Raw genomic sequence first — 24,135 nt, forward strand, 5'->3', positions numbered from 1 at the left:
TTTTTTATGTATATAATGTAAGACAAAGATCTAATGTTTTTTTGCTAGATGATAAGTTTTGTGAGGATTATTTTAAAAAATAATTTATCCTATCTTGTTGAAATGAAATTTAACCTTTGGCTTCTACATTTTCTTGTATGTGCTGGAATCATTATTTAAGTTCTTTATTCTGTTCCACTCATCTGTATGTCTGTTCCTATGCCAGTACTGTGCTGATTTGATTAGTTCGTTTGAATATATTCTGAAACCTGGCCAGTGAAGTCCACTTCTGGTTTTCTCCTTTTGTTTAATTTTCTTGGTGGTTCTTGGACTTCCTGCGTTATAATTTTAAGGTCCTATTTCTAAATTAAAAAAAATATTCTGGGCTTTTTTCTCAAGACAGTTATTTATAAATATTGGGGAAATGTTACTACTGTGAATGAAATATTTTTCCCATTTTTCTAGGTGTCTCCTTCTAAATTAGAGAAAAAATTTTAAATTAATTTTAAGTGTTGTATCATACCTCTCCTTAATCTATTTTACTAACTTCAGCTTTCTTTTACTAGAATAACTTACACATTTTAAGTATTCCATCCAATCATTATCAAAAAGATATATATATTTCTCTTTCATTCCGATATTTATGCCAGTTAATTCATATTTATGTCTTACTGGTTTCCTATAATCTTCAAATCAGCGTTGAATTATAAAGGGCTCAGTGGGCTTCCTGCTCTAATTTCTAATTTTATTAATTTGATTTATTGACTGAGCAATAACGTTCATATGGTTAAAATAATAAAGTTTTCTGGGAACAATCTCCTTCCCATCCCTTCCCTAATCTGTCCGGTTCCCACCCTGTACTCAAAGTAACCACCATTATTGGATCTCTTCCACAGATCATCAAATTTACATATAGAAGCAAGTTCTTTATATATATAAAAACATACACATATGTATAATATTCAATATATATATTTATTGTGTGTGCATACAGTCCTAATTTTATTTGAAATGGTTTTAGTGTTTTGCTACTTAGGACAATTGCAATTGTTCTTCTTTCCAAAAATGCTTAATTTTTTAGTATTCTTTTCCATAGAGCTTTTATTAAAAGTGGCTGCTGAATTTTACCAAATGCCTTGTTAGCATCCATTGATAAAATCTTGTGATTTTTTTTCTCCTTAATTTGTTGATATATTGAATTGTGTTGATTCCTAAAAATGAACCATTCTTGCATTCCTGCAATAAATTATGAGAGTATATTATTTTTGATATGTGGCTAGACTCTATTGTCTGATTTGATTCTTTTTTCCTTTGAATTTTTACATATAACTTCTAAGTGAAATTGGTTTATGGTGTTTTGTGTGCTACATACTATTAGATTTGGAACTGTTATTCTGACTTCATAAAATGAAACATTTTCGGTATTTTTCTATGGTTTATTATTATTAGAACTATGTTTATTTTAAGATTAAGAATCTGCTGGGAACCCAACAGGTCTCGATGTCTTTGTCTATAGTAGATTTCTTCTTTTTTTAAATTTAATTTTATTAATTTTTTTATACAGCAGGTTCTTATTAGTCATCAGTTTTATACACATCAGTGTATACATGTCAATCCCAATCACCCAATTCAGCACACCACCGTCCCCACCCCCCTGCGGCTTTCCCCCTTTGGTGTCCATACATTTGTTCTCTACATCTGTGTCTCAACTTCTGCCCTGCAAACTGGTTCACCTGTACCATTTTTCTAGGTTCCACATACATATGTTAATATATGATATTTGTTTTTCTCTTTCTGACTTATTTCACTCTGTATGACAGTCTCTAGATCCATCCATGTCTCAACAGATGACCCAATTTTGTTCCTTTTTATGGCTGAGTAATATTCCATTGTATATATGTACCACATCTTCTTTATCCATTCGTCTATTGATGGGTATTTAGATTGCTTCCATGATCTGGCTACTGTAAATAGTGCTGCAATGAACATTGGGGTGCATGTATCTTTTTGAATTATGGTTTTCTCTGGGAATATGCCTAGTAGTGGGATTGCTGGGTCATATGGTAATTCTGTTTTTAGTTTTTTAAGGAACCTCCATACTGTTCTCCATAGTGGCTGTATCACTTTACATTCCCACCGACAGTGCAAGAGGGTTCCCTTTTCTCCACACCCTCTCGAGCATTTGTTGTTTGTAGATTTTCTGATGATACCCGTTCTAACTGCTGTGAGGTGATACCTTACTGTAGTTTTGATTTGCATTTCTCTAATAATTAATGATATTGAGCAGCTTTTCATGTGCTTCTTGGCCATCTGTATGTCTTCTGTGGAGAAATGTCTATTTAGGTCTTTTGCCCATTTTTGGATTGGGTTGTTTGTTTCTTTAATATTGAGCTGCATGAGCTGTTTATATATTTTGGAGACTAATCCTTTGTCTGTTGATTCGTTTGCAAATATTTTCTCCCATTCTGAGGGTTGTCTTTTTGTCTTGTTTATGGTTTCCTTTGCTTTGCAAAAGCTTTTAAGTTTCATTTGTTTATTTTTGTTTTTATTTCCATTACTCTAGGAGGTGGATCAAAAAAGATCTTGCTGTGATTTATGTCAAAGAGTGTTCTTCCTATGTTTTCCTCTAAGAGTTTTATTGTGTCCAGTCTTACATTTAGGTCTTAAATCCATTTTGAATTTATTTTTGTGTATGGTGTTAGGGAGTGTTCTAATTTCATTCTTTTACATGTAGCTGTCCAGTTTTCCCAGCACCACTTATTGAAGAGACTGTCTTTTCTCCATTGTATATCCTTGCCTCCTCTGTCATAGGTTAGTTGACCATAGGTGCATGCGTTTATCTCTGGGCTTTCTATCTTGTTCCATTGATCTATGTTTCTGTTTTTGTGCCAGTACCATACTGTCTTGATTACTGTAGCTTTGTAGTATAGTCTGAAGTCCGGGAGCCTGATTCCTCCAGCTCCATATTTTTCCCTCAAGACTGTTTTGGGTACTCGGTGTCTTTTGTGTCTCTATACAGATTTTAAGATTTTTTGTTATAGTTCTGTAAAAAATGCCATTGTTAATTTGATAGGGATTGCATTGAATCTTAGATTGCTTTGGGGAGTATAGTCATTTTCACAGTATTAATTCTTCCAATCCAAGAACATGGTATATCTCTCCATCTGTTGGTATCATCTTTAATTTCTTTCATCAGTGTCTTATAGTTTTCTACATACAGGTATTTTGTCTTCCTAGGTAGGTTTATTCCTAGGTATTTTATTCTTTTTGTTGGCAGTGGTAAACGGGAGTGTTTCCTTAATTTCTCTTTCAGGTTTTTCATCATTAGTGTATAGGAATGCAAGAGACTTCTGTGCATTAATTTTGTATCCTGCAACTTTACCAAATTCATTGATTAGCTCTAGTAGTTTTCTGGTGGCATCTTTAGGTTTCTGTATGTATAGTATCATGTCGTCTGCAAACAGTGACAGTTTTACTTCTTCTTTTCCAATTTGTATTCCTTTTATTTCTTTTTCTTCTCTGATTGCCGTGGCTAGGACTTCCAAAACTATGTTGAATAATAGTGGTGAGAGTGGACATCCTTATCTTGTTCCTGATCTTAGAGGAAATGCTTTCAGTTTTTCACCATTGACAAAGATGTTTGCTGTGGGTTTGTTGTATATGGCCTTTATTATGTTGAGGTCGGTTCCCTCTATGCCCACTTTCTGGAGAGTTTTTTTTTTTTTTTTCTGGAGAGTTTTTATCATAAATGGGTGTTGAATTTTGTCAAAAGCTTTTTCTGCATCTATTGAGATGATCATATGGTTTTTATTCTTCAATTTGTTAATATGGTGTATCACATTGATTGATTTGCGTATATTGAAGAATCCTTGCATCCCTGGGATAAATCCCACTTGATCATGGTGTATGATCCTTTTAATGTGTTGTTGGATTCTGTTTGCTAGTATTTTGTTGAGGATTTTTGCATCTATATTCATCAGTGATATTGGTCTGTAATTTTCTTTTGTTGTAGTATCTTTGTCTGGTTTTGGTATCAGGGTGATGGTGGCCTCATAGAATGAGTTTGGGAGTGTTCCTTCCTCTGCAATTTTTGGAAGAGTTTGAGAAGGATGGGTGTTAGCTCTTCTCTAAATGTTTGATAGAATTCACCTGTGAAGCCATCTGGTTCTGGACTTTTGTTTGTTGGAAGATTTTTAATCACAGTTTCAATTTCATTACTTGTGATTGGTCCGTTCATATTTTCTATTTCTTCCTGGTTCAGTCTTTGAAGGTTATACCTTTCTAAGAATTTGTCCATTTCCTCCAGGTTGTCCATTTTATTGGCATGGAGTTGCTTGTAGTAGTCTCTTAGGATGCTTTGTATTTCTGCTGTGTCTGTTGTAACTTCTCCTTTTTTATTTCTAATTTTGTTGATTTGAGTCCTCTCCCTCTTTTTCTTGGTGAGTCTGGCTAATGGTTTATCAATTTTGTTTATCTTCTCAAAGAACCCGCTTTTAGGTTTATTGATCTTTGCTATTGTTTTCTTTGTTTCTATTTCATTTTTTTCTGCTCTGATCTTTATTTCTGTCCTTCTGCTAACTTTGGGTTTTGTTTGTTCTTCTTTCTCTAGTTCCTTTAGGTGTAAGGTTAGATTGTTTATTTGAGGTTTTTCTTGTTTCTTGAGGTAGGCTTGTATAGCTATAAACTTCCCTCTTAGAACTGTTTTTGCTGCATCCCATAAGCTTTGGATCGTTGTGTTTTCATTGACATTTGTCTCTAGGTATTTTTTTATTTCCTCTTTAATTTCTTCAGTGATCTCTTGGTTATTTAGTAACATATTGTTTAGCCTCCATGTGTTTGTGTTTTTTAAGTTTTTTTCCATGTAATTCATTTCTAATCTCATAGCGTTGTGGTCAGAAAAGATGCCTGATATGATTTCAATTTTCTTAAATTTACTGAGGCTTGACTTGTGACCCAAGATGTGATCTGTCCAGGAGAATGTTCTGTGTGCACTTGAGAAGAAAGTGTAATCTGCTGTTTTTGGATGGAATGTCCTATAAATATCAATTAAATCTATCTGGTCTGTTGTGTCATTTAAAGCTTCTGTTTCCTTATTTATTTTCATTTTGGATGACCTGTCCATTTGTGTAAGTGAGGTGTTAAAGTCCCCCACTATTATTGTGTTACTGTCGATTTCCTCTTTTATAGCTGTTAGCAGTTGCCTTATGTACTGAGGCGCTCCTATGTTGGGTGCATATATATTTATAATTGTTATATCTTCTTCTTGGATTGATCTCTTGATCATTATGTAGTGTCCATCCTTGTCTCTTGTAACATTCTTTATTTTAAAGTCTATTTTATCTCATATGAGTATTGCTACTACAGCTTTCTTTTGATTTCCATTTGCATGGAATATCTTTTTCCATCCCCTCACTTTCAGTCTGTATTATTCCCTAGGTGTGAAGTGGGTCTCTTGTAGACAGCATATATATGGGTCTTGTTTTTGTATCCATTCAGCAAGCCTGTGTCTTTTGGTTGGAGCATTTAATCCATTCACATTTAAGGTAATTATTGATAGGTATGTTCCTATGACCATTTTCTTAATTGTTTTGTGTTTGTTTTTGTAGGTCTTTTTCTTCTCTTATGTTTCCCACTTATAGAAGTTCCTTTAGCGTTTGTTGTAGAGCTGGTTTGGTGGTGCTGAATTCTCTTAGCTTTTGCTTGTCTGTAAAGCTTTTGATTTCTCCATCAGATCTGAATGAGATCCTTGCTGGGTAGAGTAATGTTGGTTGTAGGTTCTTCTCTTTCATCACTTTAAGTATATCATGCCACTCCCTTCTGGCTTGTAGAGTTTCTGCTGAGAAATCAGCTGTTAACCTTATGGGAGTTCCCTTGTATGTTATTTGTCGTTTTTCCCTTGCTGCTGTCAATAATTTTTCTTTGTCTTTAATTTTTAACAATTTGATTACTGTGTGTCTCGGTGTGTTTCTCCTTGTGTTTATCCTGTATGGGACTCGCTGTGCTTCCTGGACTTGGGTGGCTATTTCCTTTCCCATGTTAGGGAAGTTTTAGACTATAATATCTTCAAATATTTTCTCAGGTCCTTTCTCTCTCTCTTCTCCTTCTGGGACCCCTATAATGCAAATGTTGTTGCATTTAATGTTGTCCCAAAGGTCTCTTAGGCTGTCTTCATTTCTTTTCATTCTTTTTTCTTTATTCTGTTGCTCAGCAGTGAATTCCACCATTCTGTGTTCCATGTCACTTATCCATTCTTCTGCCTCAGTTATTCTGCTATTGATTCCTTCTAGTGTAGTTTTCACTTCAGTTATTGTATTGTTCATCTCTGTTTGTGTGTTCTTTAATTCTTCTAGGTCTTTGTCGAACATTTCTTGCATCTTCTCGATCTTTGCCTTCATTCTTTTTCTGAGGTCCTGGATCATCTTCACTATCATTATTCTGAATTCTTTTTCTGGAAGGTTGCCTATCTCCACTTCATTTAGTTGTTTTTCTGGGGTTTTATCTTGTTCTTTCATCTGGTACATAGCCCTCTGCCTTTTCATCTTGTCTGTCTTACTGTGAATGTGGTTTTTGTTCCACAGGCTGCAGGATTGTAGTTCTTCTTGCTTCTGCTGTCTGCCCTCTGGTGGATGAGACTATGTAAGAGGCTTGAGCAAGTTTCCTGATGGGAGGGACTGGTGGTGGGTAGATCTGGGTGTTGCTCTGGTGGGCAGAGCTCAGTAAAACTTTAATCTGCTTGACTGTTGATGGGTGGGGCTGGGTTCCCTCCCTGTTGGTTGTTTGGCCTGAGGCAACCCAACACTGGAGCCTACCTGGGCTCTTTGGTGGGGCTAATGACAGACTCTGGGAGGGCTCATGCCAAGGAGTACTTTCCAAAACTTCTGCTGTCAGTGTCCTTGTCCCCACGGTGAGCCACAGCCACCCCCCACCTCTGCAGGAGACCCTCCAACACTAACAGGTAGGTCTGGTTCAGCCTCCCCTGGGGTCACTGCTCCTTCCCCTGGGTCCCGATGCACACACCACTTTGTGTGTGCGCTCCAAAATTGAAGTCTCTCTTTTCCCCAGTCCTGTCCAAGTCCTGCAGTCAAATACTGTAAGGTCGGATCTTAATAAACGGCATCGCGAAACAGAGGAAAGCTTCAAGTGAGCTTTATTAGGGGGCGCTCCTGGGCGAGGTTCACTGGTCCGAGAGAAAGGGGCCAGAGAAGTCGCACCCGGCCGATGGTTGGGCAAGATTTTATAGGGGAAGAAGGGAAAGGGGTGTGGTGAATCTGTGAGGGCGCAGGGTATTCCTTATTTGGTGGTCTCTTCAGGTATCGTGGCAATATCCGGTTACATCAGTCTTGGGACCGCTAGTCCCGCCCCTCGAAAGGCAGGAAGACTGGGCCGGGTGGAAGGTCCCCAGGTCAGTTCCTGGAACTGGGTGGTCCGGAGGGTTTCGGTCTGATGCAACCTGTGAATCTGATTGCGTTCCCCTGCCTCGGGCACGTTGGCCTTACAAATACCACTAGGCTTCAAAGTCTGGTTCTCTAGGAATTCCTCCTCCCGTTGCTGGATCCCCAGGTTGGGAAGCCTGACGTGGGGCTCAGAACCTTCACTCCTCCAGTTGGTGGACTTCTGTGGTATAAGTATTCTCCAGTCTGTGAGTCACCCACCAGCAGTTATGGGATTTGATTTTACTGTGATTGCACCCCTCCTACCATCTCGTTGTGGCTTCTCCTTTGTCTTTGGATGTGGTGTATCTTTTTTGGTGAGTTCCAGTGTCTTCCTGTCGATGATTGTCCAGGAGCTAGTTGTGATTCTGGTGTTCTCACAAGAGGGAGTGAGAGCAGGTCCTTCTACTCTGCCATCTTAGTTCCTCCTCCTTTAGTAGATTTTTAATTACCTTTAATTCATGCAATTTGGTTCTACTCAATTCATTTCTCTTGGGTCAATTTTGATATTTTCTGTCTTACTGGGAAAACATTTTTCTCTTTGGTTTTTAAATGAATTGCCAAGAAATTGCATTTGTATTTTCTTAGCTTTGTCTTATATTCTTAATTCTCTCCTATACTTTTGATTTCTCTTTTCATTTTGACTATCGTGAGTTTTCACTCTTTTTTTTTTCACCCCCTTATTAGACTCTCTGAGTGATTCTTTAATCATGTTTCAGAGAGCTAGCTTTTGGACTTATTTATGCTTTCTATAACTTCTCTATATTAATGTCAAATAGTATCTCTTAGTTCCTTCTTCCTAGTTCATTTTGATACAGTTTGTGTCTTTTCTAATTTCTTATTTACTGGGTGTCCCCCCTGCCCCTGCCTTTTAAAAATATTAAAAGCTATTAAGGCCATAAATTTACTTCTGAATACAAATTTTGCTAGGTCACCTGGGTTTTTATTATAATTATTAAATCATAGCTATTTTTTGTTGTAGCTTACTATGTAGATCATAATTTCTCTTTTGATTTCTTCTTTGACCCAAAGATTATCTAGGTCATCTCATCATTTTTAACAAAATATTTTTGGTACCTTTTCCTAAATTTTTTGTATTACATATCTCTGAAATTAGTTTATTGTTAATATAATTTGTTTTTTGTGTTTTGCAAGTATATTTGTCTCTTCTACAAGGTATACTGAAATAACTCAGTATATTTGTATCTTTTTTCTTTTCTTTTTTTTGAATTTTATTTTATTTTTTTATACAGCAGGTCCTTATTAGTCATGAATTTTATACACGTCAGTGAGTGTATTTGTATCTTTAAAAATAAAATTATTACAGTTCTAATAAGTTTTGCTTTATTACCTGCTATGTTATTTGGTATATACAAGTTTATAACTCATATTGTATATTTTATTGTATTGTATATTTTACAATTGTTTAATCTTTATCCTACTCAATACTTTTTTTTAATATAAATTTATTTAATTAATTTACGTATTTGGCTGCGTTGGGTCCTCGTTGCTGCGCGCGGGCTTTTTCTAGTTGCAGCAAGCAGGGGCTACTCTTTGTTTCAGTGTACAGGCTTCTCACTGTGGTGGCTTCTCTTGTTGCGGAGCACGGGCTCTAGGCGCATGGGCTCAGTAGGTGTGGCTCACGGGCTCTAGAGCGCAGGCTTAGTAGTTGTGGCACACGGGCTTAGTTGCTCCGTGGCATATGGGATCTTCCCAGACCAGGGCTTGAACCTGTGTCCCCTGCATTGGCAGGTGGATTCCTACCCACTGCGCCACCAGGGAAGTCCCCACTCAATACTTTTGACCTTAAAATTATACCTCTACTGATACATGTTTCTCTGCAGTTACTTTAAAACAAAATACTATTTTCCCCAAAAAGATGCGCATTTTTCTCCCAGGTGTCTTCTTGACCGTGAAAAGATGAGACCTTTCGAGTACTTTTATTTTCTGTTTTCCCCTCATTCTCTTCTTTCAGATCTTGGGAGTACTTTTACTTCTGCCTCCCTCCATCTCAGCTGCCTACAACTCTTTTACTTTGAATAGATAGTTTAGTACATCTTGAATAGATATCTATTAAAATTTCTTTGGGGATAAAGTCCTTTGTTTCAAGAGTACTTATTTATCATGTAAGTTATACATTCTTAGATATTCGGTTATTATCTAAATGTATATTACATGATATAACCTGAAAGAGTCATTGCTTATATTACCCTTTCTCGTCATCTTCCCTGTTACCATGTCTCTATTCTGGTTTATTTTTTCTTAGTTAGAACCCTTTCTCAATTATTTTTCTCAATTGGGGTAACTGAGAAAATATACTCTCTCAATTCTTGCATATTTGCAGTTTTTTTCATATATCAAAGTGTAAGTTTTGTTGGTATAGAATTCTTTTCTCTCTGTCCCCTGTGAATGTGATTCAACTCTCTCTTTCTTTCTCTTTTTTTAAAGTATAACAGATTAGAAGTCCAATGAGGAGCTGATCTTTTATCTTTTATAACTTACTTGCTTTTTATAGCTGGGTGCTTAAGTATGATTCAGCATCCATGAACTTTTATCCCTGATACCTTTTAATGTACATTTTCTTTTATTATAATACTCTACTTTTTGCAGTAATAAAATATACATAATATAAAATTTACCATTTTAACCATTTTTAAGCATACAGTTCAGTGACATTAAGCACAATAAACATTGTTGTACAACCAACACTGTCATCCATCTCTAGAACTTTTTCATCTTCCCAAACTGAAACTTTGTACCATTAAACAATAACTCCCCCTTCCACAGCCCCATTCAAGCACCAATCTACTTTCTGTTTGAATTTGATGACTCTAAATACCTCTTAAAAGTGGAATTAGGGCTTCCCTGGTGGCGCAGTGGTTGAGAGTCCGCCTGCCGATGCAAGGGACACGGGTTCGTGCCCCAGTCCGGGAAGATCCCACATGCCGCGGAGCGGCTAGGCCCGTGAGCCATGGCCGCTGAGGCTGCACATCCGGAGCCTGTGCTCCGCAATGGGAGAGGCCACAGCAGTGAGAGGCCCGCGTAACGCAAAAAAAAAAAAAAAAAAAAGTGGAATTACACAGTATGTGACCTTTTGTGACTGGCTTGTTTCACTTAGTGTAATGCCTTCAGGGTTCATCCATGTTACTATGTCAGAATTTCCTTCTTTTTTAAGGCTGAATAATATTCCCTTATATGTTACATATGTACCACATTTTGTTTAGCCATTCATCCATCGATGGACATTTGAGTTTGTTTCCACCTTTTGGCTTTTGTGAATATGCTGCTATAAACTTGGCTGTACAAATATATTTTTGAGTCCCTGCTTTCACTTCTGGGTATACACCCGGAAGTGGAACTGCAGATCTTATGGTAATCTGTGTTTAATTTTTTTGAGAAACTGCCATACTATTGTATTTTCCATAGTGGCACCACCAGTTTACATTTTCATCGTCAGCACACAAAGCTTTTATTTTATCCACATCTGTGCCAATCCTTGTTATTTTCTGTTTTTTGATTATAGCCATTCTAATGGGTGTGATTTTAATATACATTTTTAATCTGTCAGTTTAAAAAATATCTGTCTCCTATGCTAGGAGGGCTCTGTGACGTTGAACCTGAGAGTAGAGAACTCATAGCACCTTGCTTGCTTGGTCTTCTGTTCTTAGAATATTTTATTTTTATAGAATATTTTGAGCCCATTTATATCTGAAATACAAATGAAGTGAATTCAGTGATTTGCAGTTATACAGGTCTGTATCAGTGTCTTAATCTCCGTTTTCTCATCTGTGAAATGAGGGTCTTTGGTGATTTACTTCCTAGATTGTCTGATTCAGCTGTAGCATTATTCGCATACTTACAGAATAAGGTCAAAATTACTGCAAGGCATTTACCAGCCCTCCATAGATTGCGGAAGTCCTCCCTTTCTACCTGTCTTCTCATACATACATGTTAAAGGCCAACAACACAGGTCTACTTATTCCCTAATCATCCTTCATAATCTCTTTTAATTTTTCCTTCTGCCTGATTCTTTCCTCCACTGATTCTAACCTCCCTTCACACTTTGGTTTGGTGGAAGTCTTACTCTGAACTTCAGATAACAGCTGAGATCTCACTTGAAGAAGTCTTCCCAGTTCTCTGTGACCTAAATTAATTTCTAAATTGTTATTCTCATAAACCTTGAATTTTTAGACTTATCACATTATGCCTTTTATTAGAAGGATGTGTGTGTGTGTGTGATTTTTATTTGACCCTTCCCCATAGTTTAATAAGGTTCTACACTGCTGGAACCATATCTTACTCATAGTATGACCTTGTGCCTATGTCAGGGCAAGTAAGTACTTAGTATATTTTAACTGAATTTGAGCAAGAGTGGAAAAAACGTGTATTGACCAGTAATCAGTTTTGTGGTTTGGTGTTGCTACTTTGTCTAGGAAATGTAATCAACAATATTTTCAGTAGATTTTCATTGTATTTTATATCTACCTTTTAGGACCAGTGTTTCTTAAGTCAGCAATAAAATTAACTACAGCAGGAACTTCATTAAAGCTACAATTTAGGATATGAAATGTGAAAGGTTTCTAACTTTACCCTGTACATTTCACATATATCATTAGTCACTGTTAGACACTTTGGTCTTGCTTTATATAATTTAGTGCTGAATGTGTATTTTAATGAGAGAGTTTTTGACATCAACATTTTTAACTTTCGTCTAATTTATAATATTAACTTTGAGTTCACGGAAATAGCTGCCTCTATAGATTATGGTTTGAAACTGCTAATAAGTTCAGTCAGTAATACATGATATTTAGCTCCTAAACTGTGAATGGTAGATTTCACTTTTTGTTCAGATCTATGTCTGAATTGAAAGGGGTCACAGTATCTGAATGCTGAGTAAAGCAGTAGAATGCTAATCAGAAGATATTAACTTACACTCTATTCAGGAATCGACATAGGTATTGGTGTCTTTTTTTAAACTGGTATTAATAGTCTCTGCTACTTGATAAGTTTGTGAAGTGCTTCATCACCACCACTTAAAAAATGTTTTAAATTCTTGTAGTGTTTTGAAGTAGTTATCTATTATCCCTGTTTTATAGATGCAGAAATTGAGACTTAGAGAAATTCAGTCACTGAAGATTTGGCTAGCAGTAAAATAAGTAATAGACTTGGAACTAGACCCCAGGATTTACCCCACAGTTAAGACTGTTAGCTGCACTCATGCTGTGGTGTATTTTTTTGTTTATAGGATTCTACATAAATGCACTGATGTTATTATCAACAAGTTATCTTGAATGTCACTACAGTGTGTGTATATATATATATATATATATATATATATATATATATATATATATATATTCCATTGCATGTATAAATCTGTTTCCCTCGGTGGTGTCTGGTAACAGATTAAACTTCAGGGGTATGATTTTCATTACTTTTTCCAAGTGAATGATTTTGAAAGCCAGCAAGAGCATTTTTCTATTTTTAAAATTTTCCTTCAAACCAATGTTTCCTTTCAGAATTACAAAATAATTTAAAAAAACATGATTATCTGATGTTAACTGTTAATCCTTAAGTATATAATTAAATTTTTTGTTCAATACTTGATTAAAAACTATTTCTGAATTTTCTGTCTTTATTCCACAGAATGATAAATAACGCTGATCATCTCTAGAAAAGATATTGATTCACCTCATGTAAAGTATGCTCAGTTCCTTTCCAGTGGTGTAAGTATCTAATTCTTCTCTTAATTTTCATCCTCTCAATTGTTTTAATAAAATTAAAAAATCATTATGATTATGATCCAAAAATGACAGCAGGCATTTATAGAGTTGAAAGAATTTTTTTCATAGTTATGTGGTAAGGAATGAATTTTCAAATCTATCAACTTTCTCTTTTACCATTTCTGTTTCAAGTTTGAAGTCTAACATTAATTTTCAATTGAACATAAAATTACATATAATTTTAAACTGCTTAATAGCCTAGAAATTTGTGAAACAGATGGCTGGTATTAAATACCTTGTGACAAGCAGAATATTGGAAGAATGCTACCTCAATGCTGCCTTTTGTATGCAAACTACTAAGCACCTTAGCCATTTTCTTTACCTACTGGGGATAATAATGTAGTTAAGTCTATTAGCTAATGTAGCTGGTAGACTTTCTTTGGAGTCTGGCAAAAAATACAAATTGGATGGTGGTATTATGCAGAGAGGTTTTTTTGTGCTAGGACATGAGCTGTAACCACTAGTTCATATTAAATAGGCCTCTGAATAAAAGTATTCTAGAGAAGATGAAGTATCTATTAGCTCATTAAGTACATCTTTAGAGTCTAGTGCAGAGTGCCTTTAGCATAAGCATTTTCTAAAATTTGGTTCAACCTGTATTTCAATTAAATTCCTTCTGTTTTGGTTGACAGTTCTATAATCCAGTAAGTAGACATTAAGATAGATTTTCCTTGTTATTTAGGTTTTTTGTTAAACTTTTTTCTTCTCTCATTGGCTTTATCATATATCTAAAAGTCTCTGGAATAGGCCAGGTGGTGTGAACTGTAGCCTGAGATGCTGCTAAGTAGCTGTGTCCTTGGGAAATGGAAGGCACTGTGTTTGCTTTGGGCCTGAGTTTCCCTTTTTTAAAAAATACAGTTTATTCGTTAATGGCTATTTTCTATAGCCATTAGAATGTAAGCATCATGAGGCCAGGAATTTTTGCCGAATTTGTTCCTTGTTGCATCCTCTCTGCCTTGTACATGGTCTGACACATAGGGGTCACTCAGTAAATGTTAGTTGAATGATTTTTGTCTAAATGGTCTCCTGTTCTCTGATTGCACACCTAATTTATATCTCCCTCTATAAACTTGCATGTTTTTATCAACACTAGGATTTTATTTTCCCAAATGTATATAAGGTGGCTGTAATTTAAAAATCTCAACCGTAATTAGTGGTAATTTAAAAATAACTATTAAAGTGTGATTATAAATTGAATATAATCTTATTTTTCTCAAAATCTTTTTATTATGAAAAGAACATTTTTATACTATTACCTGTAGTCATAGTCTCTCTTCTCTGCGTTAGTCAGTTCTGCCATTGGTTTGAATTATAGAATCATTTTACCATACTGTGAAGCTCAGTCCCCAACAAATCTTCATTTCTTACTTATTCTCACTCTTGTCATTTTCTTACTTTAAAACTGCCTCTCCTTTGATGGTAATAATAATTGTGAGAGTAATGTGCCATAAATAGTAAGAAGGGCCTTAGTACGTCTTTAGTTGGTTAATATTATGACTGATGCAATAATGTGTTAAATCATCATGGAATAAATACCATGTATGACAAACAAAATTAATACATGACTAGACCATATTTTGCCTAGTCATTCTAGATAAAAAGATAAGGACAGCAGTCAAGCTGAAGAAAATGCTGTGTTATCCAATAAGGTCTTATTATCTGTTGATGATTTACAGGTAAGGTAGTTGTTTCATTTTTGCACATATGATTTCAAGATTAATCATTTGTGAATGCTTTAACCTTCATGATTATAGGATTTAGTTTAAGAAAGTATGTTCTGGACCTCGGGCCTTATCCAAGAAGGGTTTACATATCCAAGTAGGGGTAAAATTTATTGTAAAATATGTTTACTATTATGGTCTAATAGTATGGTCTTTTAGAATGTCAGTTTATGAACTGAGGCATAATTCCTGAATTTAATTGTTCTTTTATGCTTCAGACATTGTCTGTGTTATTACAGTGTCAAAATTCTTCTCACATCATTTTCAATTATTGTTGGCCTGAGTCTGCATTCAGATTAATAATTTGAAGTGAAAGATGTTCCTTATCCTGTGAACAGTTCTTCTGCTACATAGGAAAATTAATTCAGTTCTTACATGTTATCTTTTTCTGTTATAAAAGAATTGCTGATATCATGGACTTAGATGACCTTTGTAGGTCATTTTTGCCATAATTTCATGATTATGTGCTTAAACTAGGTGAATTATAAGAAATAAAATTTGAAAATGACAGAAAGTATACCTTTGTTTATGTTAATGCCACTGGAATATTGTTCTCAATATCCAAGAAAGCTTCTAATCTTGGCATTTTCTCAGTGAAATATTGTACCTTCAGTATCATATGCATGATTAGATCCTGCTCATTTTGCCACTATCATTCTGCTCTATAGGAGTCATACATTTTATTCTAGCAATTGTGGATCTTTTTACTTTAGGTATATCTTTGTATTAGGGACCTCTCCTGGTGCAAGGCACAGACATCTAATTTAAACAAGATGAAGCATAAAGGGAAGTTTATGCTCTTACATCACAATATAGCAAGAAGAGCAGGGGTGGACTTCTATGGTGGTCCAGTGGTTAAGACTTTGTGCTTCCACTGCAGGGGGCACACAGGTTCAATCCCTGGTGGGGAAGAAGAGCAGGGATGAGGTAGGCGCTTAGGAATGACTAGAACAAGGGATATGAACACTGTAGAACTTGCCCCTTTGCTCTGCATTTCTTAGTATGCCTGCTTTATTTTCCTACAAACTAGCTTCTTCTGCATGGTGAGGAATATACCAGACTAACATCTTCCCACAGCTGAGCACAGTTACAGTGACTGTCCATCTTCCTTCTACTCTAACCTGAATATTTTGAGGAGAACAAGGCTTGGTTTCCTTGTGTGCCCACCCTGTTGGCCAGAAGGTAGTGTATTTTGAGTGACATCCCCAAGAACAGGTGATTGGAAACAATGAGGCATTCTGTGCAGACAAAATAATAGGTGCCTTCTGTTATCTCCTTTTATGACTCTGGATTAAAAGTGTTTCCCATAGTCAAGGAATCTGAAATAACATAATATTACATTGCTTCAGATACTGGAATCTTTAGTTCTGGTAGTTCTAATATAAGCTTTAGGATGGATACTTTTCAGTTAACAGGTTAAATTCTTGTAATTTATTTTAGTTTTATGCTAATATATACAGAGTGTTGTTCCATACAGAGAGACGTTTGAAGAATTATATACAGAATACTATCTGCTCTGATATAAATGGGATAGGAAAATATCATAATTGATTTTTTTTTGTCTGTATAATAAAACGGTCCTTGAAATCTCGTATCTAAACAAGGTCAGTTTATGACGAATTTTGTAAGTATGAAGACCTTCAAAGCATGAAGTTAGCAATGGACAACTCCATTTTCAAGAGAAAAGAATAATGTACAGAAACCTGAATTTACCAAATCAGTAAGTTAAGAGGTAAATTATTTGGATTACTAAAGGGATTAGGCAGCTACTTTGAAAAAGAACTTCCTAGGATTAAGAATTAATGTGTTACTAAGCACTTGATAGAAAGGACCAAGGGCCAAGGGTTAAGATAGAAACTAAAGTGTCAGGTGTCTCTTATAAGCCATTAGGAAAATGTTTACACAGCTTTTTCAACAAATTTTGAATGTAATATACCTACTGAAAAATGTACAAATCAGTAGTGTACAACTTGGTGAATGTTCACAGCTAATGTACCTAAGTAATGTAACTAGCATAGAACAGAACATTACCAACACTGCATAGCATTTTAATAATAGAACATTTGTGTTAATAAGCAAGGTGTACTATTCTTTTGACATCAGTCAGGAGAAAAAGTAAATGAGTTACTCTGGTTGAAAGTTTTTTTTCTCTCTCTTTCTCTCCCAACTAGCTGATGGTATGTTATGGGGGGCGTGGAGGAGGGGGTGGTATATGAAGCTAACAAGAAAATTAGCAGAGTACAGTTGTAATTGCTAAGGATTTAGAATAGCTAATAATTGGCAACCGTCCAGGTGTCCAAAATAGAATGGCTAAACAAAACTGTGGTATATTCCTACAATGAAGTACTATTCAGTAATAAAAAGGAACAAACTGCTGATACAGACAACATCGTAGATGAATCTCAAAAACTTTATACTGAAAGAAGCCTTACACAAAAGAGTACATAGAAGTTCCATTTAGATGAGGTTCTGGAACAGACAAAAGTAGTCTGTCGTGGGACAAAAATCTGAGCAGTGATTGCCTCTGAGGGAGGAGGACAGGGACTGACCAGGAAGGGGCATGAGGGAACTTCCTGGGGTGATGGTAATATTCTGTAACTTCATAGGGATTTGAATGTCACAGGTGGATGTACTTCTCAGAACTCATAGATGGTAAACATAAGATTTGCATATTTTATTTTATCTAAATTTTACTTCAAGAGAAAATACCTGAACAAATACTGAGCTCTAATTAATGATATACATGTGGAAGTATTTAGGGGGAACTGTACAGATGTCTGTAACTGATTTTGAAATGCATCAAAAGATGAGACGAATAGAGGGATGGATGCATCAGGAATGGATGGGTATGTAGTAAAGCAAGTAAAATGTTAATGGTAAAATCTAGGTGGTTAGTGTATGGGCATTCACTGTAAATTTATTTCAACTTTTCTCTTGTGTTTAAAAGTTTACATTATAAAACCTTGAAGGAAGAAAACTAGGCAATCAGGAAAGAATGTAATAATCATGAAAACAGGACTTTTATGATGAATAGCTTGTCACAAATGAATATTGGAAGAGGGCAAAAGAAAATGTTTATAGGTATAAGGCAGATACTGTGGCCCATGGGCACAGATGATGTGCAGCATATTATTTTAGGTCCACAAAATGTTTGTTTTTATTTTTAATGAGCCTGTCTCTAAAACTAGAACTGTTTCACATAAAAATTATAGATTTCTGCCGCTTATTTTAATTTTATATATTTATTTAAAATTTTTATTTATTTATTTATTTATTTTTGGCCGCATTGGGCTCTCTCTAGTTGCTGCCGGGGGGGCTACTCTTTGTTGTGGTGTGCGGGCTCTAGGCACACGGGCTTCAGTAATTGTGGCGTGTGGGCTCTACAGCACAGGCTCAGTAGTTGTGGCGCACGGGCTCATTTGCTCCGCGGCATGTGGGATCTTCCTGGACCAGAGATCGAACCTGTGTCCCCTTCATTGGCAGGCGGATTCTCAACTGCTGCGCCACCAGGGAAGTCCCGCCTGCTATTTTTAAAAGGACTTAGAAGACAAAGCAATCATTGCAGTAGAATAGAGACTCCAAAGGTAGATACAGATTTGTGTGGAAATTTTGTATATGATAAAGGTGGCATTTCAGACCAGAGGAGAAGAGATGTATTACTCAGTAAAGCATATTGGACAAATGAGCTATCCATTTGGGAAAAGATAAAGCTCAAATCCTTTCACACTCATTAGGCAAATATAAATTCTAGATGGAGCAAGGATCTTAAATAACTGTTACTAGGACCCCTAGTCCATCAGTAGGTTTTATCTAAGTGGTTTAAACTGGAGATTTAAAAAGGACAAAAGCCTGTGTCCCATATCATTTGATTCCAGTAAGTCCTGCCGTATATTGGAAAGCAGAATGATGCACGCTTTTGGAGTCAGTAAGGTTTAAATCTTTTCTATGTCTTAATCAGACTTGTTTGTAAGATGCAAAAGCATTGTGAGCCTTAGTTTCCTCAACTATCAATCAATCAATATAAAACTTAAAAAAAAACTACAGAGGGTTGTCATGAGGAGCTGAGATTACATTACATGAAGCTCTTGCCCGGTGCCTGCCTGGAGTGTATGTTCAGTAAATGTTTAGTACAGAGGGATAGAGAAGCAGATCTCCAACAGCTTAGGGGAGCTGGCCCAGAGTAGAAGTTTACCTGGAAAGGATGGGAAAACTCTTTGACATTTATTTCCATCAGCAGGCACTTACTGAGAGCCTGCTGCATGCCATGCAACCTCTTCGGCACTAGGACTATAAAAATAAAAACAGAAGAAATTCCCACTTAAAAAAAATCTTAAGAAAGTCAGGTTTTATAAGAAAAGAATTCAAGTAATGAGAATTTTTATGATATTTGACAACTCCCTTGAACTTAATATTGTTGTTGACTCTGAGACATTTTCTGGTGTGCTACAGTATCTTGTGTTATTTAAAGGAAGCATAATGGAGAAGCAATTTCCTAAGAAAAATGAATAGTTCAGTTTGGCCACAACCACGAAAGATCCATTTCTTGGGATAACTATTAAGAGAGAATACATTACAGAGATGAAAACTCATGAAATTGCGAAGTGGTGGGTGAAATGGTGCTTGATAAATTTTTTTGTGTGCCTCTCTTACTTTTCCATTTAAATATTCTTGCTGGTTATTAGTATTTCCTTGGGCTAAGCTTACCAAACTGTTTGTCTACAGTAAGTGAAGTCACAGAGTTCCTAGGTCAGTTTTGCTGATAAAACAAAATATTACTGTTATTATAATATGTTAATAATAATGTCTTAATCATTTTCAGTAAAGAGTTGATATAGAAATATTTTATCTTCTGTGCATTCTCAATACATACTGATATATTCTTTGGTAGATATTGTAAATAAAGGAACTTAAAAAAATTTTTTTTTTGTTTTAGTTTGCTGGAAACCATGTCTCACTATACAGATGAACCCAGATTTACCATAGAGCAGATAGATCTGCTTCAGCGCCTTCGACGTACTGGAATGACTAAACATGAAATTCTCCATGCCTTGGAAACTTTGGACCGCCTTGATCAAGAGCATAGCGACAAGTTTGGAAGAAGGTCCAGCTATGGAGGAAGTTCATATGGGAATACTACCAACAATGTTTCAGCATCTTCCTCTACAGCGACAGCTTCCACACAGACCCAGCATTCTGGAATGTCCCCATCACCTAGCAACAGTTATGATACCTCCCCACAGCCTTGTACTACCAATCAGAATGGGAGGGAGAATAACGAGCGATTATCCACATCCAATGGAAAGATGTCACCAACTCGCTACCATGCAAACAGCATGGGTCAGAGGTCATACAGTTTTGAAGCCTCAGAAGAGGACCTAGATGTAGATGATAAAGTAGAGGAATTAATGAGGTTAGTCCCTTTCTTATTCAGAGTCCGCCAAATGTTTATGTTCTTAAGACTGATTTTGAGTAATGAAGCTGTATTTCAGCTCTTTACCTATAAGAACTGTGATGCCCCCTTCCCCTTTAGTGATAAAGAAAAAAATTAAAATTTTTATGTTTTTAATTCAAAAACATTTAATTTTCTTCTCTACTTAAGTTCTTTCTCTTTGCTGCTTGATAAGTCTTTTCCATTCTCTCTGTTATCAAAGCAAAGGTTAGCCTTCTCTTTATGGCTCTAATCACTAACATCTGAATTTTCTGAATTTCTAACAAACATATTATAATCCTTAAATCCATTGTTAAGTACTTTTTCTGATAGGATGGCTTTATCATGATATGTATACTCTTAATTTTTCCCTCCAACATGCCAATCAACAAAATAATTTTGAGCACCTGTTTAAAAAGCAATGTTCTTAAGCAGACAAATAGACATGGTTTCTACCCTTAAGAAGCTAAAGTTGTAATTTTAGCAATAGATGCCATACACACACACACACACACACACACACACACAAATTTAATGTTATCTATTACAAAATAAGTGTAAACAGTTAGAGTTTGAAACACTGAGAAAAGAAGTCCAGTTTCAACAGAGGTGATTAGGAAAGGCTTCACCCTGGACCTGGGACATTTTGAGGGCAGCACTGATGTGCTTTCCATTGTGTGTCTCCAGGATCTAGAACTGTCCTTGGCACACGTTAAGGGCTTAATATGTCAAGTGAATGGATGAATTTGAGCTAAGCTTTAAAGGATAGCTTCCGTTTTGAAATATAGGAGCTTTATTTAAAGTTAAGGGAATGGTAACAGGTAGAAAAGGCAAGATATGATTAGTCTCATAAAAACTGCAGATTGGCTAGATATGGTAATAAGAATAGTATATTAAGAGGCGGTACAGATTTTGGGAAGATTTGAATTCCATATACATAATTTATGTTTAACTTGGTGGAAATTAAAGGAGTCCTTACAGGTCTGTAGGAAAGAGTTGATAAAAGCATTGTTTTCAGTAGATTATCGCTACTGTAGTAGGGAGGAGAGCCTGCAGGTAGATTAGTTACAGTATATATGAAAGAAACTGGAGCAGGAATTTGTCAAATAAAATTATAACCTATGATTATGAGTTGTAGTTCTTCTGTAAGACTTTAGGACTTGAAGATAGTATAATCATGACTTAATACTGCCATATGGAACATCTGTCCTATAGTACCACAAAGGTAAAATATCTTTTGAACAAACTGTCCTGAATTTATTTTTAGGGTGGAACTGCCATATGGGGAATTCTGGGCTAAATGGACTATTGTATCTATTGGGTCAGCCAAAAAGTTCATTTAGTTAATGAATATGTTGTTCAATAAAGTTGTTGGTGGAAATGAAAAATGTCTTTTATTTTTACTTAAAACCGAACGAACTTTTTGGCCAATCCAATAGATTTCAACGTAATTTCTGTAATGAATAGTTTCATAGAGCAGCTACAGGGCCCTATTATTTAAGCTTTGTGAAACTTAAGAATATAAAAGATCAGCTTGGCTTTTAATTCATTTTCACTTGCTTAAACAGCTGGCCAAAGTTTAGATGTTCCTTTTGAATTTAACATCTATATCACTGTCAGGATTAAGAGAGAGGACCATTTGGGCAAATAGAAGTTACTTTAGTAGTTAAAATGTAAGAAGGTTAGCTTTTAATTATGCTAGTAGAGTGGGTATCAACAATAAAATTTGTTAGAATGCTAGCCTGTTTTTTGTTGTTGTTGCCGTCGTTAATCAGTTTTAATGAGCTTTAAAAATAATAGTTAGTTCCCAAATGTGTGTTAGCCTAACCAGAAATTTGGGAAAACTTTCTTCTTAACAAAAGTCTCTGGAAGATTGTCCAGAGTCTAAAACTTGACTATAATGATCTAAAAAATTGACTATTAACTCTAAGGTTATCATAATGTTGTAGTTCAACTGTGTCCTCAAAATAAACAGAAAACCTATTTAGTCAGGACTAGGGTTTGTAGTTAAATCCAGCAGTTACACACATTCAGGTGTCATCATTAGATATATATGTGTTTATAATTGTTATCAGTATTTAATTTACATACATCCTACCTTGTTGCATAGGTAGGATACTTTATGGCTTCTTTCTTAGAACTCCTGTGGTGTCCTCTACTCATCTAGTGGTCTCGTTGAACCTTCTGGCTCTGTGGTCCTCTGCCATTGTGCCCCCACCCACATCTGCGCTCTTCCTTTGTGCCCACCTCTTGTTTTTCTCAAGTTTGCAAATAGTACCAATCCTCAGGTTTGAGGGAGAAGTTGATTACATGACTGGTTTCACTTTTAATCATTACAACCATGCTGTGTGTGAGGTAGAGCAGAGAAATTGAGAGTCACAAAAATTAAGTAACTGACCCAAGGCAACGTAAATGTTAAGTGGCAGAGCTGGATTCTAACCCATGTCTTTATTACCAGTGTGTCTGTCGCTGGTATCGGTTGCCTCTGTAAATAAATTTTTCATGTGTGTAGATTTCAGTAAAATTTTAGGAATGGTGGTTAATGTAACTCAAGACAAACTGTGAAAGCCATAATGGACTTATCCCCCACTCTTCCCCCATGTGATATTTGCCACGCCAAATCAATCACTTAACTAGCCTAATGAGTTTTTATTTGGTAGAATGTTAGAGAAAGTTTTGAGTAGTGAATCTTTCTGAGTACCCTGTGCCCACATAGAGGTACACTGCCCTTTGCCCACTCAATACTGTGGTGATATAGTGGGTTGGATTTGGTGGTCTCTAGGTGGGGAGAATGGATACCTGAATGCCTTCCTGCCTCCTTTTCTACATGTGTCATATGTAATTCACCTCTTGTATGCTTACATTCCCCAACCTCCAGAGCACTCAGCCATAAGATAGAGCTTTCAAATTTCATAATCCACTGGGTCCACGAACTTAACTCCTAATAATTTCAAGGTATACAAAGGAGGCTTTTGTTTTTTTGTAAAACTTGATTAATTGGTAACTGTATACCTGATTAGCTTGTTAAGAATCAGAAAGAGAGTAACTGCTACTTTTTCCATTTTTGGATTGATCAGGGTTAAAAAAAAATGAAAGGGAAACTAGAATGTGAATTCTCAGCAAATTGTTGAATATAACATTTTAGGAAGGACTTTAAAGCCAGTAGCTAGAATAAAGACTGATTTTCCATGTTAATATTTTTTAAAAGCATCTGTTAATATATATGTTTATATATAGGTGTATATGTACATCTGCTAATATAATAGTGTGTACTTATTAAAGTGTATCTGTCCTATTGTGTATATATAAAATAACAATTGAAATGAGGCTTAATCAGAATTAATAAACAATGTCATATAAAAGATATTATTCCTAACTACCCATGTACTAAATTTCATGAGTGTTTAGTATGTTATCTAGGATCCTGAGACTTTCTTCTGAGTTGGTTATCCATATGCCTAAAAATAGCTTATTTACTTGTGTAGGTAGGGATTTATGTTCTACAAGACATAATAATCAGTTACCGTGTTGTTCACACAGATAGAATAGCTTTTGTGTTAACATTATCTTTTAAAATTCTAAATTATGCTTTATCTCCATGAGTAGAAATTAAAGGGAGAAGGGTTTTATTCATATGTGAAAGAAGTTGTGTGTAATTATATTTTCCCACCTGTGAAATAGTCTGTCTTGGTAGGTATTGCTCCATCTCTGGAAGTCTTGGAGATAGATGTCTACTTTAAAGGGTCCTACAGAATGTGTAGTGTATATCAACTAAGAGAATATGGAAGATCTTA

The 24,135-nt window shown here is 35.7% G+C and overlaps 1 protein-coding gene across 1 annotated transcript in view; it reads left to right on the forward strand.

Moving 5' to 3' along the window:
- Positions 1 to 24,135, forward strand: part of HMBOX1 (homeobox containing 1) — a 169,156-nt gene that overhangs the window by 69,808 nt on the left and 75,213 nt on the right. The window contains exons 2-3 of the mRNA XM_079705773.1: positions 13,056 to 13,135; positions 19,847 to 20,323. Coding sequence (XP_079561899.1) covers positions 13,113 to 13,135; positions 19,847 to 20,323 — 500 coding nt within the window. The 5' untranslated portion in view covers positions 13,056 to 13,112. The remainder of the gene's footprint in view (positions 1 to 13,055; positions 13,136 to 19,846; positions 20,324 to 24,135) is intronic.

Source organism: Hyperoodon ampullatus (assembly GCF_949752795.1).
Source record: "Hyperoodon ampullatus genome assembly, chromosome: 6".
NCBI classification, from domain to species: domain Eukaryota; kingdom Metazoa; phylum Chordata; class Mammalia; order Artiodactyla; family Ziphiidae; genus Hyperoodon; species Hyperoodon ampullatus.